At 46.9% G+C, this 13980-nt stretch overlaps 1 protein-coding gene across 3 annotated transcripts in view; it reads left to right on the plus strand.

Annotated features, from left to right (window-relative positions):
* kcnh1a (potassium voltage-gated channel, subfamily H (eag-related), member 1a) overlaps positions 1–13980 on the plus strand; it is a 91916-nt gene that overhangs the window by 12757 nt on the left and 65179 nt on the right. For 2 of the 3 annotated variants that reach the window (XM_035400557.1, XM_035400559.1), the window contains 2 exons: positions 191–583; positions 12032–12461. In XM_035400557.1, coding sequence (XP_035256448.1) covers positions 191–583; positions 12032–12461 — 823 coding nt within the window. The remainder of the gene's footprint in view (positions 1–190; positions 584–12031; positions 12462–13980) is intronic. The other variant, XM_035400560.1, reaches the window with a different exon arrangement.

The following is a 13980-nucleotide window of genomic DNA, read 5'->3' on the forward strand; positions in this document are numbered from 1 at the left end:
ATGTTCCTGCTCCGTCACCCTGGAGCAGTGGGCGTGTAGTGCAGGGGACAGAGAGCCGGGCTTCTATACTCCACAGCTGCAGTCGGGGTTCCAGGCGAATTATAACGGCCAGCTGAAGAGAGGTCCCTCGGTAGCCATCCAGCATAAGTATCCATCACGCTCACTCCCCCCACTCCCCCCCCCCATGCAGGTGCTGCAGCTGGGCTCGGACATCCTCCCCCAGTACAAGCAGGAGACGCCAAAGACGCCCCCCCACATCATCCTCCACTACTGCACCTTCAAGACCACCTGGGACTGGGTCATCCTCATCCTCACCTTCTACACGGCCATCATGGTGCCCTACAACGTGTCCTTCAAGACCAAGCAGAACAACGTCACCTGGCTGGTGGTGGACAGCATCGTGGACGTCATCTTCCTGGTGGACATCGTGCTCAACTTCCACACCACCTTCGTGGGCCCTGCTGGGGAGGTCATCTCCGACCCCAAACTCATCCGCATGAACTACCTGAAGACCTGGTTCGTCATCGACCTGCTGTCCTGCCTGCCCTACGACGTCATCAACGCCTTCGAGAACGTGGACGAGGTCAGTTCCCCCCGGCTCTTTGTCTCATGGCCTCAGTGTCCCTTAAAGAAATGTCTTCCACTCCTTGGTAGCCAGCACATACTTCCTGCTAAAGACAGAATAGCCTTGTGCTATTGTGCTATGGGAATTGGCCATGAACTGAAGAGGTTGCAGGCTTAATTCCCAGGTGCAGCACAGCCATTGTACCCCTGAGCAAATCACATGGCCTGGCTGGCTTCAGTAACAATCCAGCTCAGTAAACAGACTGTATGTAGGAAATGTAAGCTGTATAAGTTGTTCTGGGTAAAAGCTGAACATCGGCAAAATGAATAAACGTAAACCCAACGACGACCAACCTCATTTACCCTCCAAGCTGCTGGGTTCCCAGCCACGGTGTATCTGTGAAGCTAAGCTCGCACGCGGCTTAATTTTCCAGCCGCCCGGCCTCGCGTTTGAAGGCTCACAAATCCTTTCTTTAGCTCTGTCATTGATGAACGTACGGAACACAGCCTTTTCACACAGAAATTTCTCGCAGACTGTGAACGTCCCCTGGGGGGGACTTCACGTCCTCTGAGGGAAGGGGAAGATCTGAGCCGAGCTGTTTGTGGAGATAATGAGCGGATGAAGGGGGTCCTCCTCTGAGGCTGTGGGTTCCTGCAGCCTCCCCCACAAAGCTGCAGGTTTAAGTCCGTTTACGCTGGAGAGTTCGGCCAAGACTGTCTAAGCAATTTGACTGCCGTAAATGCGCTTAAATGATTTAGACATCATTTCTAAACATTTGGGTTGAGGGTATGAAGGATGAAAAATTCGTATTTAAAAGAACCGGTAAGACGGGACACTCTAAAATGGAGCTATAATTTACGTGGATGCATAAAAAATACAAGACAAGTGGCATCAGTGAATAAGAATAGATTCAAATTTAATGAAGGTAAAGAGGTGAGGATGAATCAGGAATAGCCATGGTGCTGGGAAGCACGTGTGGGGAGTCTGTAGCTGATGATGGTGTGAGTGTGTGGTATTAAGAGGATGTGAGCTCTGCAGTGTGGGGTATTAAGGGCATGTGAGCTCTGTAGTGTGGGGTATTAAGAGCATGTGAGCTCTGTAGTGTGCGGTATTAAGAGCATGTGAGCTCTGTAGTGTGGGGTATTAAGAGCATGTGAGCTCTGTAGTGTGGGGTATTAAGAGCATGTGAGCTCTGTAGTGTGGGGTATTAAGGGCATGTGAGCTCTGTAGTGTGGGGTATTAAGGGCATGTGAGCTCTGTAGTGTGGGGTATTAAGAGCATGTGAGCTCTGTAGTGTGGGGTATTAAGAGCATGTGAGCTCTGTAGTGTGGGGTATTAAGAGCATGTGAGCTCTGTAGTGTGCGGTATTAAGGGCATGTGAGCTCTGTAGTGTGCGGTATTAAGAGCATGTGAGCTCTGTAGTGTGGGGTATTAAGGGCATGTGAGCTCTGTAGTGTGGGGTATTAAGGGCATGTGAGCTCTGTACTGGGAGCCCATTGGTTAGACTTCACTGCCCTCGATCAGGAGTCCTCTCCACAGCTGATGTCAGGCTTGTTCTGATCACTGTCTCCGCCCCTTTGCTTAGCCAATAAGCAGGTGTTTGAGACACAGGTGCCGGGGTCCCCCAGGTTGGGCCCATAATCCAGTTTGGCCTGAACCCAGGGGAGGAGCTTTGCTGTGTGTTCATCAGGTGTCTTTTCAGCCATTTTATTTATTTATTTACCTTTTACAGGCGCTCTTCCCGATTAGTCTTATGCTTAACTCTAAACCCTGGGCGGCTCGCCAAGGAGCACTGAAACGCAACGCTGGTTTGTTGTGGGAGGCGGGGGGGGGGGGGGGGGGGGGGGGTAGCCCAGAGAGAAAACAAAGCATCTTCTCTTTTTTCTTCTTCCTCAACACGAGGTTTCTGTGTGTATAAACTGACATCTGCTCTAATTGTGTACTCAGGGATTCACGGTTTTTTGCCAATTAAATGAGCTCTCAATGTGGAACCTGCAAGCCTGTTAACAGGGCACGGAACTCCAAATCTAAATGTCTGGGGGTGCAGTTTGCCCTCCTTTCTAATTCGAGCCCTAAGGACCACCGACCTGTGCTTTTCTGGCACAGTATGGAGACCCTGCTTTAGTCACGGATTAACAAGCATTACTGTGAGCATTACAGTGAGCGTTACAGTGAGTGTTACTGTGAGCATTACTGTGAGTGTTACAGTGAGCATTACTGTGAGTGTTACAGTGAGCATTACTGTGAGTGTTACAGTGAGCATTACTGTGAGCATTACTGTGAGCGTTATTGTGAGTGTTACTGTGAGCGTTACAGATAGCGTTATTGTGAGCATTATAGAGAGTGTTACAGTGAGCATTACTGTGACCATTACTGTGAGTGTTACAGTGAGCATTACTGTGAGCATTACTGTGAGTGTTACTGTGAGCGTTACTGTGAGCATTACTGTGAGTGTTACTGTGACCATTACTGTGAGTGTTACTGTGAGCGTTACAGTGAGCATTACAGATAGCGTTATTGTGAGCATTATAGAGAGTGTTACAGTGAGCATTACTGTGACCATTACTGTGAGTATTACTGTGAGTGTTACTGTGAGCGTTACAGTGAGCCTTACTGTGAGTGTTACTGTGAGCATTACAATGAGCTGCTGCAGGTGCAGCATCAGGAAGACAACAAGGACATTTACTGGAAATTAATAAGCACACATCAGACGATCTAAGACTACAAGTACATTCAGTTGGATGCTATTACTGTCTTTTGATTTGACTGCATTGATTCAGTGCCTATGGATAAATTCCCAGAGCTGCCGATGTATCCAAAAATATCTCTGGCACGACTCTCATTCTGCCTCTGAATATAATTAGGGAGGCCCAGGGGTAGTTTGTGTTTGTGTGTGTCTGTCTGTGTGCCTGTGCGAGTGTGTGTGCGCGTGTGTGTGTGTGTGTGTGTATGCGTACGTGTGTTGAAAGCTTGTTAAAAAAACAGCGCCATACTTTTGTATCATGAAAAATGCATAATATTCCACAGTTTTGTAACAAAGACTTTTCAGTAGAACTAAGTGAATATGAATGTTGACTTATTGCACATAAAACAGCTTGTGGTTCAGATTCAGACTCAGCCAACCACATGGCTATCTCTGTGAAACATTGTCTCTCTGTGTGAAACATTGTCTCTCTCTCTGTGAAAAATCATCTCTCTCTGTGAAACATCGTATCTCTCTGTGAAACATCGTCTCTCTCTCCCTGTGAAACATTGTCTCTCTCTCCCTGTGAAACATTGTCTCTCTCTCTCTGTGAAACATTGTCTCTCTCTCTGTGAAAAGTTGTCTATCTCTGTGAAATATTCTCTCTCTCTCTGTGAAACATCGTCTGTCTCTCTCTGTGAAAAATCATCTCTCTCTGAGAAACATTGTCTCTCTCTCTCTGTGAAACGTCGTCTCTCTCTGTGAAAATATCATACCCGTTTCTATGATTGATTGAACAATTCTCTCAAACCAAGGAAGGTTTTCCCACCGCTGAGATCAGTGTGATATTTTAAAGATCCCAGTGAAATCAATACACTGCGTTTTCCATGCACTTCAGATATGGCCTTGTGCAGCTACACCGTAGCTTCAAGACTAATCAATTTAATCAGTCCTTAACGGCTAAAAACGCTGCAGTGTTACACTGAAAATCAATCTCAAAAGACTGGTTGAATTACAAATAAAGCCTTTCAGCATTTGTCTCAATTGAGATAGTCTTCTCAAGAATGTCCTGCATGTTTTTACATAATACATTTTAATAGGCTCCACCACTCAACTCTTTGTGCTTTGAGAAATGACCCTTTAGTGCACCGTTCTTCACAGACGTACTTAATGCTGTATCTGTACTCCGTTTTTAGGATTTAATGAGGTAGATGAAATGGTGAAATTATGAAATTAAATAAGACACGGTCCCTGCTGGGATTTTGGTCCATATTTAGTCAACGAGTTAACTACATTCAGAAGCTGAAAAGCTCAGTATCAGAATCAACAATATGCAAAATTCTTGCAAAAACGTACACTTAATGGACCCTGGTCGGAATTTGAAACTACTCAATCTTAAAGTAAAGTTATGCCAGAATACATTCCTTTACTTTAGTTTGCTTTATTGAGGTAGCCCAGATAGCACTGTACACTAAAAAATGAAATTTGTAAGAGTTAAGAGATTTGTACTGTTGGACAAATCTTTCTGGTTTTCAACGAAGGACAACACACAACGAAGACCTGAAATGTGTTAAACAGACAGGTCAAAACAAGGTAAACAGATATTTCAGAAAATATGTCTCAAATCAAAAATGTAAAAGAGTACTAGTTTATGCAGAATGACTTTGGAGAGTGATTTGTATATCCAATGAGACGCGTACCCTGGGGTATGCACTCACAGAGTTATGACTGGAACGAGGAAGCCTGAAAACTCCAGCTCCAATTAGACACACATGATAAATGATTCAAGAAAGAATTATTCTGATAAATGTAACCCCAGTAAATGTCCAACTGTATAAATGGAAGCTGTTGTACCAAAAAATAAAATAAAATAAAATACAAGCTGTGTAAATCATCCCGGATGTGTTCCTGCCTTTTAACCATGCAAAACTAATTATGGTCTGGAGGCCAACTTTAGTATCTTATTTTAGAGAGCCTTTGAAATAAAAATAAAAAAACATTATATGCATTTACAAAAAAAGAAAAGAATAAAATACACCAGTGTCCTCTGAGCTGATCTGAGTCCAGCGTCTGGATGCAGTTTGGTTCTTGCCCATTTAAGCTCACTCAGAACGGAGACTAGAACATTGAGCTCTGTACGATGAGCTCAGTCTGCTGAGCTTTGAGACCAGTGCATCCGAAATCTCACCCCCAACCCCATCCCCCCAATCTTCCCATTCAGCGGGGGGGGGGGGAACTAGCCAGGAAAGTAAGCCCTTAAGGCCCCCCCCCGCCCCATCCCCCCATCCCCCCATCCCCCCCTCCTCACCAGAGTACAGCTTACTACTGTAAACGAGGGGCCATCTCCGCTGCTCCAGCATGAGGAGGCAGCGACGCCCATCCGGGGGCGGGTGACAGATTTATGAGAGTTCACAGTGACCCACGGTCAGCTTAGTGTTTGTGTTGGCCGGAGTGGGAAGTCGGGGGGGGGGGGGGGGGTTGTGTCTGACACAAACGGACGCAATGCCAGCAGCGAAGTTCACAGACCCAGGCGACGCTTTGTCACTGTTAGAGCTGCCGCGACAGGTGACACGCTGCCGATGTTACAGTATCTTAAAAACATGTGATTGGCTGCCAGGTCCGCCCCCCCTGGGGATTCTTGGCACCGTTTCCGATATCAAACGACTGAAGAGTGCAAACAGAGGATTTAATATCTGATCCTGGATAAGATGGATATTAGCAGTGTTGGAGGGCTAAGTCAGCTGCAGGTCTCAAACCACAGGAAACATACAAATGAGCTCATAGGGCTGATAACCGAGCCCCCCCTCCTCCCGCCCTCCCCTCCCCTCCCAGCCAAGGGAACTAATCACACTCTTATTCAAGCTCCGCAGATATTATAGGCCAACCAGATTCTCAGCTCCGCATTGTTAACATCAAATGTTCTGTCTACCGTCTGTTCATGCCAAAAAATAAAAAACTAACTCTAAAAATTCAAATTTGATGCTCATTCTCAGTACTTTAACGGGTGTGATCAAGTACAGTGCAGTTTGATTGGACGGATGGAAGCACTGGAAACAGCTGTTAACCAATCAGAACCCCTGATAGATCAGGAAAAGCAAGGACTGAAAGAACATAAGGATCATGTATTAACTCACGCCTCTGAACTTGGCTGTACGTAATGTACAGTAGGCCTACCCTTCATTTGCATTTGGGTCTTTTAGCCCAGTCAAATGAAATTCTGCTGACAAAGCAAACGCAGGATTTCAATGTGTCAACGTGCTGTTCATTGTTAAAAGTGGGCTGCTGCTCCAGGTCATGTGACCATTCATTCACCGCGTTCATTGTCACTGTGTTATTGGCTTTGCGTAAGAGCATCAGAGGGTATCCCGATGAGAACAGGCCCATCGGTCCCATCTAAAGCTCACGTTCACCAGCAGATTAAACAAACATGTTTGCTTTGGCAAACAGCGCAGTGTCACGCCAGTAAACCATGTCTCATCTCTCAATCTGATCCCCAAAGCTGTGGCAGACACCCCCCTGCTGAGGGCTTTAAGGGATTGCTCACTTTCTGTGGTTGATGTTGCTAAACTTTAAGTGTTTTTGGTTGTCTTGTGTGTGACAAAGGATATTTCAGATACTCACAGAAGTTTCTGAAGACCTGCCAGCTTCATAATGTCAAGAATTGGGGTATTCATACGTTTGTGATCTCAGGCAAGAAAACCCACTTCAGATGTAAAACTTACTGGCAATTATTTGCTTCTCCATTGAGCAGCACAAGCTTGTCATCCTCAGGACTCCTGCTATAACGCTGATACAGCAGCACAGAGTTTCCTCCAGTGCAGGCTGCCAGGCCAGAGGAAACATCTGCAACTGAAAATAAGATTAAACATCATTTTAAAAGAGTAATCAAGCAAAAAGTGTATTTTCTTGCTTCTGACCACAAGTCTCTGAATGCCAATACCTGCTATTGTGAAGTTTTCAGAACCTTCTAAAAGTCTGTAAAATAACCTAACATAAAAACTGCCTGGACTGACCGAATACATACACTAAAACAAAATTTAATTAATATAAATTAAAAATTAAAAAAAAAAAAAACTCCAGAAATTGAGATACCCTTTAAGGAAGGCTTGACAACATCCACTACATTTTATTATAGCCTCCAACTCTGGTTCTTCTGCGAAATGGTACAGTGTTGCAACTAAACTCATTTTCGATACTCATACTGTTTCTCCTAAACCAGGGATTTTACACCGCATTCGCGCAGTGTGGGAGTGCCTCACGGTCTGCCGGTTTTTTGGTGCGTTTCAGCTCCATAATCCTTCATTTTAAAATCCTGGATTAACTAAAGAATCCACACGCCTTGTTTCCAAGGTCTAAACTGGCTGCTGACTGAGCTGAGATCCCAGGCCCAGGAAATATGGTATGAGTTCTGAAAGAACCTTATTACATTAGCCAGTTTCAGCCGAATTTTCAGACTCCGGTATTGCATACAGTACCTCCCAGGTTTGGAAACGGCAGAAATGCAGTATGCGGTACACAGCAGTGCTTCAGCACCGTGAGAAATGGCATAGTGCCCATAGAATTAACCGTGGATCAAATAAACACTCGCGTTCTGTCCACATGGTCTGCTTCTGTGTGTTTTAGCCTTGGTGCTTGGTTCTTGTTACTGTGTTTTCTGTCGTGTCTTTCCCCCTTTCTGTTGGCTTAGTGCTGTCTTGCTACCGATGCGCCACCACATATCTTCCATCAGTTTCTCCCAGTTTCATTTTTGTGTTTCATCTTGGAACGAAATTACCCCTCGGTTTACGTCGACTGGGTTTCGGAATCGGCGGTAGCAGCACGATAGAGCCACAGCGTCTCTCGCGGTCCTGGACGGGGTTTATACAGCTTCCACTGGGCTCGGGCGCGGGCTCGCGCGCTTAGCAGCACACTCCCGGCTGCCCGACTCGGTCAGAGGTGCTGACAGAGCCGTTTACTGTAGCCTACATCCAGCAGAGGAGTCCGCCCACGCACATTCCAAAAATAGCCGTTTGGGTTGCTTTTGAAACGCAGGTAGACTTTCTGAGCAGCTTTGTGGTGAACAGCGACAGCGCCGCTCGTTCGCGACGACGACGAATGCATTTTCTCAGGTGACACCCTGGCCGGTGCAAAGAAAAGGCAGTGCACCACACCAATTTTAGCCTCACTCCACGGGCTGCCCGTAAAATTCAGGACTGATTTTACCATTTTCTTAATCACTTTTAAAGAACGATTCGGTCTGGCTCCGTCTTATCGCATTTTAATTTCGCACGAGCCGCAGTATGATTCTCGGGAAAGGCTCCCGTGGTTGTTCCTCAGTCCAGGCTGCTCTGCCCACCAGGGCCCCTATACTGCGGGATGACCAGCCTGCAGAGATTGGGCCGGCAGATTCAGTATCTTCTTTTAAATCACTTTTAAAGGCACTTCTTCCAGTTTGCTTTTACCTCTTTTATTTGTGACTTGTCTCATTGCATTTTATTGCCAGTACTTTATCTGAGAGGGTCACTTTGACTTGTACTGGGGCATTGGTCTCTGTTTTTGTTTACTTTTTAAGGCCACTGCATTTTACTCTCCAGATCTCACATCATGTACTACTTATTTTATTATTTTTACTTATTTAATCCCATTCTGTGTGCTTTCATTTGTGAGAATTTTGTAATCTGCATTCTGTAATTGTAATGTAACCTGTAATTTGTATTCTTTGTCCTATTCATTGTATTTATTCTATACATTTCTATGTTCTTTTTATTTTGTAAAGCATTCTGCAACCATGTTTCAGTAAGTGCTATATAAATTAAGTAACTATTATTATTATTATCAGCCAGCTTTGGTTGAGATATGACGCAGTGGTTTTGATGCTTGGCCATTAACTGTCAGATTGTGGATTGTAATCTTGTGAGAGGCGTTGACGTTTTATCACTGAGCAAGGGCACTCAACCTGATTTGCTTCAGGAAATATTAAAAGGGCAGCAGGCAAGCTGTGTGTGCTATAAAAACCCAGATCTTTATGACGAGAGACTTCTACACCGACAGACTACACTGGCCGCACTGTTTCCACTGGCTGTGCTCCCCGTTAAAACAAGCTTTTTTTGTTCCTTAAATATGATTTACTTCAGTTGATTTGAGTCTTTCACTTAAGCTCACTGAATGTTTCTGTTCCCGTTTTACCTTTGTTGACTGTTTTGCTTTCTCCTTTGAACCCCGATCTGTTTGCATGGCCCCTCCTTCTGTTTGTTTTGGGATGCCAAGAACTGGAACCATCGCGCTGTCACTCAAGTAGGCTCCGCAGTTTTCACTCTTTACCCTGTTACTGCTTCAGCCTGAAACACACACTTTATACACACAACACACAGTGTTCAATATACTGTTCAACATGTTTACATTTACACAAACACACACACATGCACACACACACAGTATTAAAGTATACTGTTAAACATGTTTAGATTTACACAAACACACACACATGCACACACACACAGTATTAAAGTATACTGTTAAAAATGTTTACATTTACACACAGACAGACACACACATGCACACACACATACACACGCTATACACAGCACACATTATTAATATACTATATACTGTTAAAGTGTTTACATTTACACAGACACACACACAGACAAATACACACAAACAAACACACAGACACACACTCTTACTCAATTTGTACATGGACTTTAATCAAAATATGCATTCATTGTTGACTGTCCTTGTATATACGTGTGTATACACTATTTATGTGCGTGTATTGCTGTTTATGTGTTTGTGTGTGGCCATAGTAGATTGAGATGACTGTAAGAGAAATCATAAATAATTTATACTGTCGGAGGGACAGACAGCACTTCCCCCAGACTGCAGTGGCACTGGATCTTTCTACTGGACCACAGAATAAATTTTGAACGACAGAAGGGGCTGTAAATTCTACTGCTGCGTTGCACAAAATTAAACAGCACTTACTTTTCATATGTTAACGCCGAGTATGCATATTGTTTGTTTATATGCAGAACTGCTACATGCACTAAAATAGCTCTTCCATGCAAATTCAGTTACCTTTCTGAAGAGTTTCTAAGTATAACCCTTTCACATATACAGGATATAGCTCTTCCATAAGCACTAGGAGTGAATTCATAATACTGATGTCAACAACCAAAAACAGGTGTGCGGCATATTATTCCACCACTAATGCAGAGAGTGACACTGCCATGACATTCCACGTGACATGACCTTAGATTCTAATGTCAGTTACCTTTTCTTTTATTGTCTGTAGCTCTAAAACATCGCCCAGACCTGTGGGGCTAATCTAACGTCAGGCCTGTGAGAGGAAGATTTGCAACACAACTGAGTGCAAAAAACAGTCAGACAGCCGTTAATACAGATTTACACACAGGAGCACACCGCTTCCACACACAGTACTCCTGACGCCACACCGTTACCTGTGTTGTCCGGAGTTAGCTTTCAACTACTTTCACATGTCCACCAAAGTTGGTGGCCTGTGCAGTTGCCTTGGAAACAGCCTGTGATCCATCCGAGGGGCTTGTTATATATTGGCCAGGTGGGCTAAAGATGGAAGAGAGACACATCTGGTTGCATTGGAATATCTTTGGCTAAGGACCTGCTACTGTTATTGCAGCAGCTTTGAATTCATTAACTGGATCAAGTTAAAGAGTCAGATATTAATATAATACATATATGTACACAGTACTCTAATGTTCAGTCATGACAGTTCATTAAAATTAGAATTATACACATTTATTTATGCATATACTCAGTCTGCATTCTCTGTATTGCTTTTTATCTAGCTCTCTTACATTCTCCCTCTCTTGCTCTTCCACCCCCACACATGAATGTATGCTCTCTCTCTCTCACACACATACACACGCAAGCGCACACACACATACGCACACACACACCCAAACAAACACACACACACACCCCCTCATGCACACTCTCTCTCTCTCACACACACACACACACCCTCATGCACTCTCTCTCTCTCTCTCTCTCTCACACACACACACACACACTCAGGAATACAGGCATGTACTCAGCGTTATGTGATTCCCCAGGACGGTGTCCTTCCCTAACCTCTCCTGGGTGGCATCGCAGCATAGGGACGGACAGGACAGCCTTGCGTTCACACAGCGCACTTTCGGTTCCCATGGCTCCCACCGCGGGGGTGGTGGTGCTGGGGGTGGGGGGTGTAGGACCGTTAGGGGGCCCTGGCATCGCTGTCCCCAGCAGATGGGACTACAGTCAGAAAGAAAGGGGGCTTAACCTGTCCCCATGGAAACCGCGAGGAGCTCCTGACTGCTCGGCCGAGGACTCCAGGGCCTCAGAGAAAGCCGCCCTGCTCAGGCCTGGGCTCGGCGCTGAAGGAGCACGGCCTTTCAGCCACTGACAGCCACTGACAGCCACTACGGGCAGTCAGGGTCAGCCATTTATAAAACAGACATTTGGACAATAGTTTATTTTGGGAGAATTAACGGTGTGTGCACCTTATCATTCTGCTGTCACACGTCTCCCAGCTCAGCACCTAAGAGCTGTGTGTGTATACTCAACCGAATTCAGATCTGCACCTCTTCTCACTGCATATCAGTACGTCACATTGTGATTGGGAATGTGCTATTGCTGTATAAGACTGTATGTGTCACTGTGTGTTCCATGAGAATGTGAGCACTTTTACTTCAGGAAGATCAGCAATTAATGTCTCTCTTGCCCCCCTCCCCCCCTCCCTCTTTCTCCCCCTCTCTCCCCCTCCCCCCCTCCCCCCCTCTCAGGGCATCAGCAGTCTCTTCAGCTCGCTGAAGGTGGTTCGGCTGCTGCGTCTGGGCCGGGTGGCTCGGAAGCTGGACCACTACATTGAGTACGGGGCGGCGGTGCTGGTGCTGCTGGTGTGCGTGTTCGGGCTGGCCGCTCATTGGCTGGCCTGCATCTGGTACAGCATCGGGGAGTACGAGGTCATCGACGAGGACAACAACACGGTGCGCACGGACAGCTGGCTGTACACGCTGGGCGAGACCACGGGCTCGCCGTACCGCTTCAACCTCAGCGGCTCGGAGAAGTGGGAGGGGGGCCCCAGCAAGGACACGGTCTACATCTCCTCCCTGTACTTCACCATGACCAGCCTGACCAGCATCGGCTTCGGAAACATCGCCCCCACCACCGACGGGGAGAAGATATTCGCCGTGGCCATGATGATGATTGGCTGTGAGTAGGTCCTGTTTTGTTTAAGCCCCGCCTCGTTCTTCCTGATGGCTCTTCACTGCAGAACTCGCCGGATGCTCAACTTTCCCATTTTCAGATCCGCCGAGCTGGAATGAGACGGCTTCAGCCGCAAGCAGACAGAATTCTCAGTGTTAAAAATACGGAGTTGAGCATCTGGTTAGTCTGCGGAATCTGTGGCCGTTCATTCCGAGCTGGAGAAACACATTAAAGCTCCCGTCATTATGGCGGGATTAACTCCTGCCCTCGGGCCGCCGCGGGGTTTTCAGATCCCCATCGCTGTCCAGCACTTAATTGATCAATTAGTGCCGTTGTTTACGCAGTGTGAGCGGGCTGCTGGTGGAGCGTATCCCAGCACACCCTGCGGCTCGCCGAGGCAGGGTCAGCGCGTCGTTACAGAGTGAGGGCGTGGCAGCTCTGAAAGGAGCAGCAGAATCAGCCTGTCATTACAGAGCGAGGGCGTGGCAGCTCTGAAGGGAGCAGCAGGATCAGCCTGTCGTTACAGAGCGAGGGCGTGGCAGCTCTGAAAGCAGCAGCAGGATCAGCCTGTCGTTACAGAGTGAGGGCGTGGCAGCTCTGAAAGGAGCAGCAGGATCAGCCTGTCGTTACAGAGCGAGGGCGTGGCAGCTCTGAAAGGAGCAGCAGGATCAGCCTGTCGTTACAGAGCGAGGGCGTGGCAGCTCTGAAAGGAGCAGCAGGATCAGCCTGTCGTTACAGAGCGAGGGCGTGGCAGCTCTGAAAGGAGCAGCAGGATCAGCCTGTCGTTACAGAGTGAGGGCGTGGCAGCTCTGAAAGCAGCAGCAGGATCAGCGTGTCGTTACAGAGCGAGGGCGTGGCAGCTCTGAAAGGAGCAGCAGGATCAGCCTGTCGTTACAGAGCGAGGGCGTGGCAGCTCTGAAAGGAGCAGCAGGATCAGCCTGTCGTTACAGAGTGAGGGCGTGGCAGCTCTGAAAGCAGCAGCAGGATCAGCCTGTCGTTACAGAGCGAGGGCGTGGCAGCTCTGAAAGGAGCAGCAGGATCAGCCTGTCGTTACAGAGTGAGGGTGTGGCAGCTCTGAAAGCAGCAGCAGGATCAGCCTGTCGTTACAGAGCGAGGGCGTGGCAGCTCTGAAAGGAGCAGCAGGATCAGCCTGTCGTTACAGAGCGAGGGCGTGGCAGCTCTGAAAGGAGCAGGAGCATCTGTCTGTTTCAGACACGGAAGTCAAAGAAAGCCCTTGTGGTTGAAAAGTGAAGAACGCGATTTGGTTAGAGCCTATATATGGGCAGCGTTAGGGTCTCTGAAATGCACTGCCTGTGATTCTTATGACAAAGACACTGGTCGTGAACCAAATCTGGAACCTGTGCTTTAGCCATCCGCTCAATGCACTGCGGGGGCATTATTTTTGGATATGAGGGCTGCTCATAACATAGAATGGTAGTGCAGTGTAGCAGTTAGGGAACCAAACCTGTAAATACAATTAACATGCTGTGCCCTGCTTGGAACATCTTGAGTGAGCACAAGCTTC

The sequence above is a fragment of the Anguilla anguilla genome, chromosome 18 (assembly GCF_013347855.1).
Source record: "Anguilla anguilla isolate fAngAng1 chromosome 18, fAngAng1.pri, whole genome shotgun sequence".
Classification (NCBI taxonomy): Eukaryota; Metazoa; Chordata; class Actinopteri; order Anguilliformes; family Anguillidae; genus Anguilla; species Anguilla anguilla.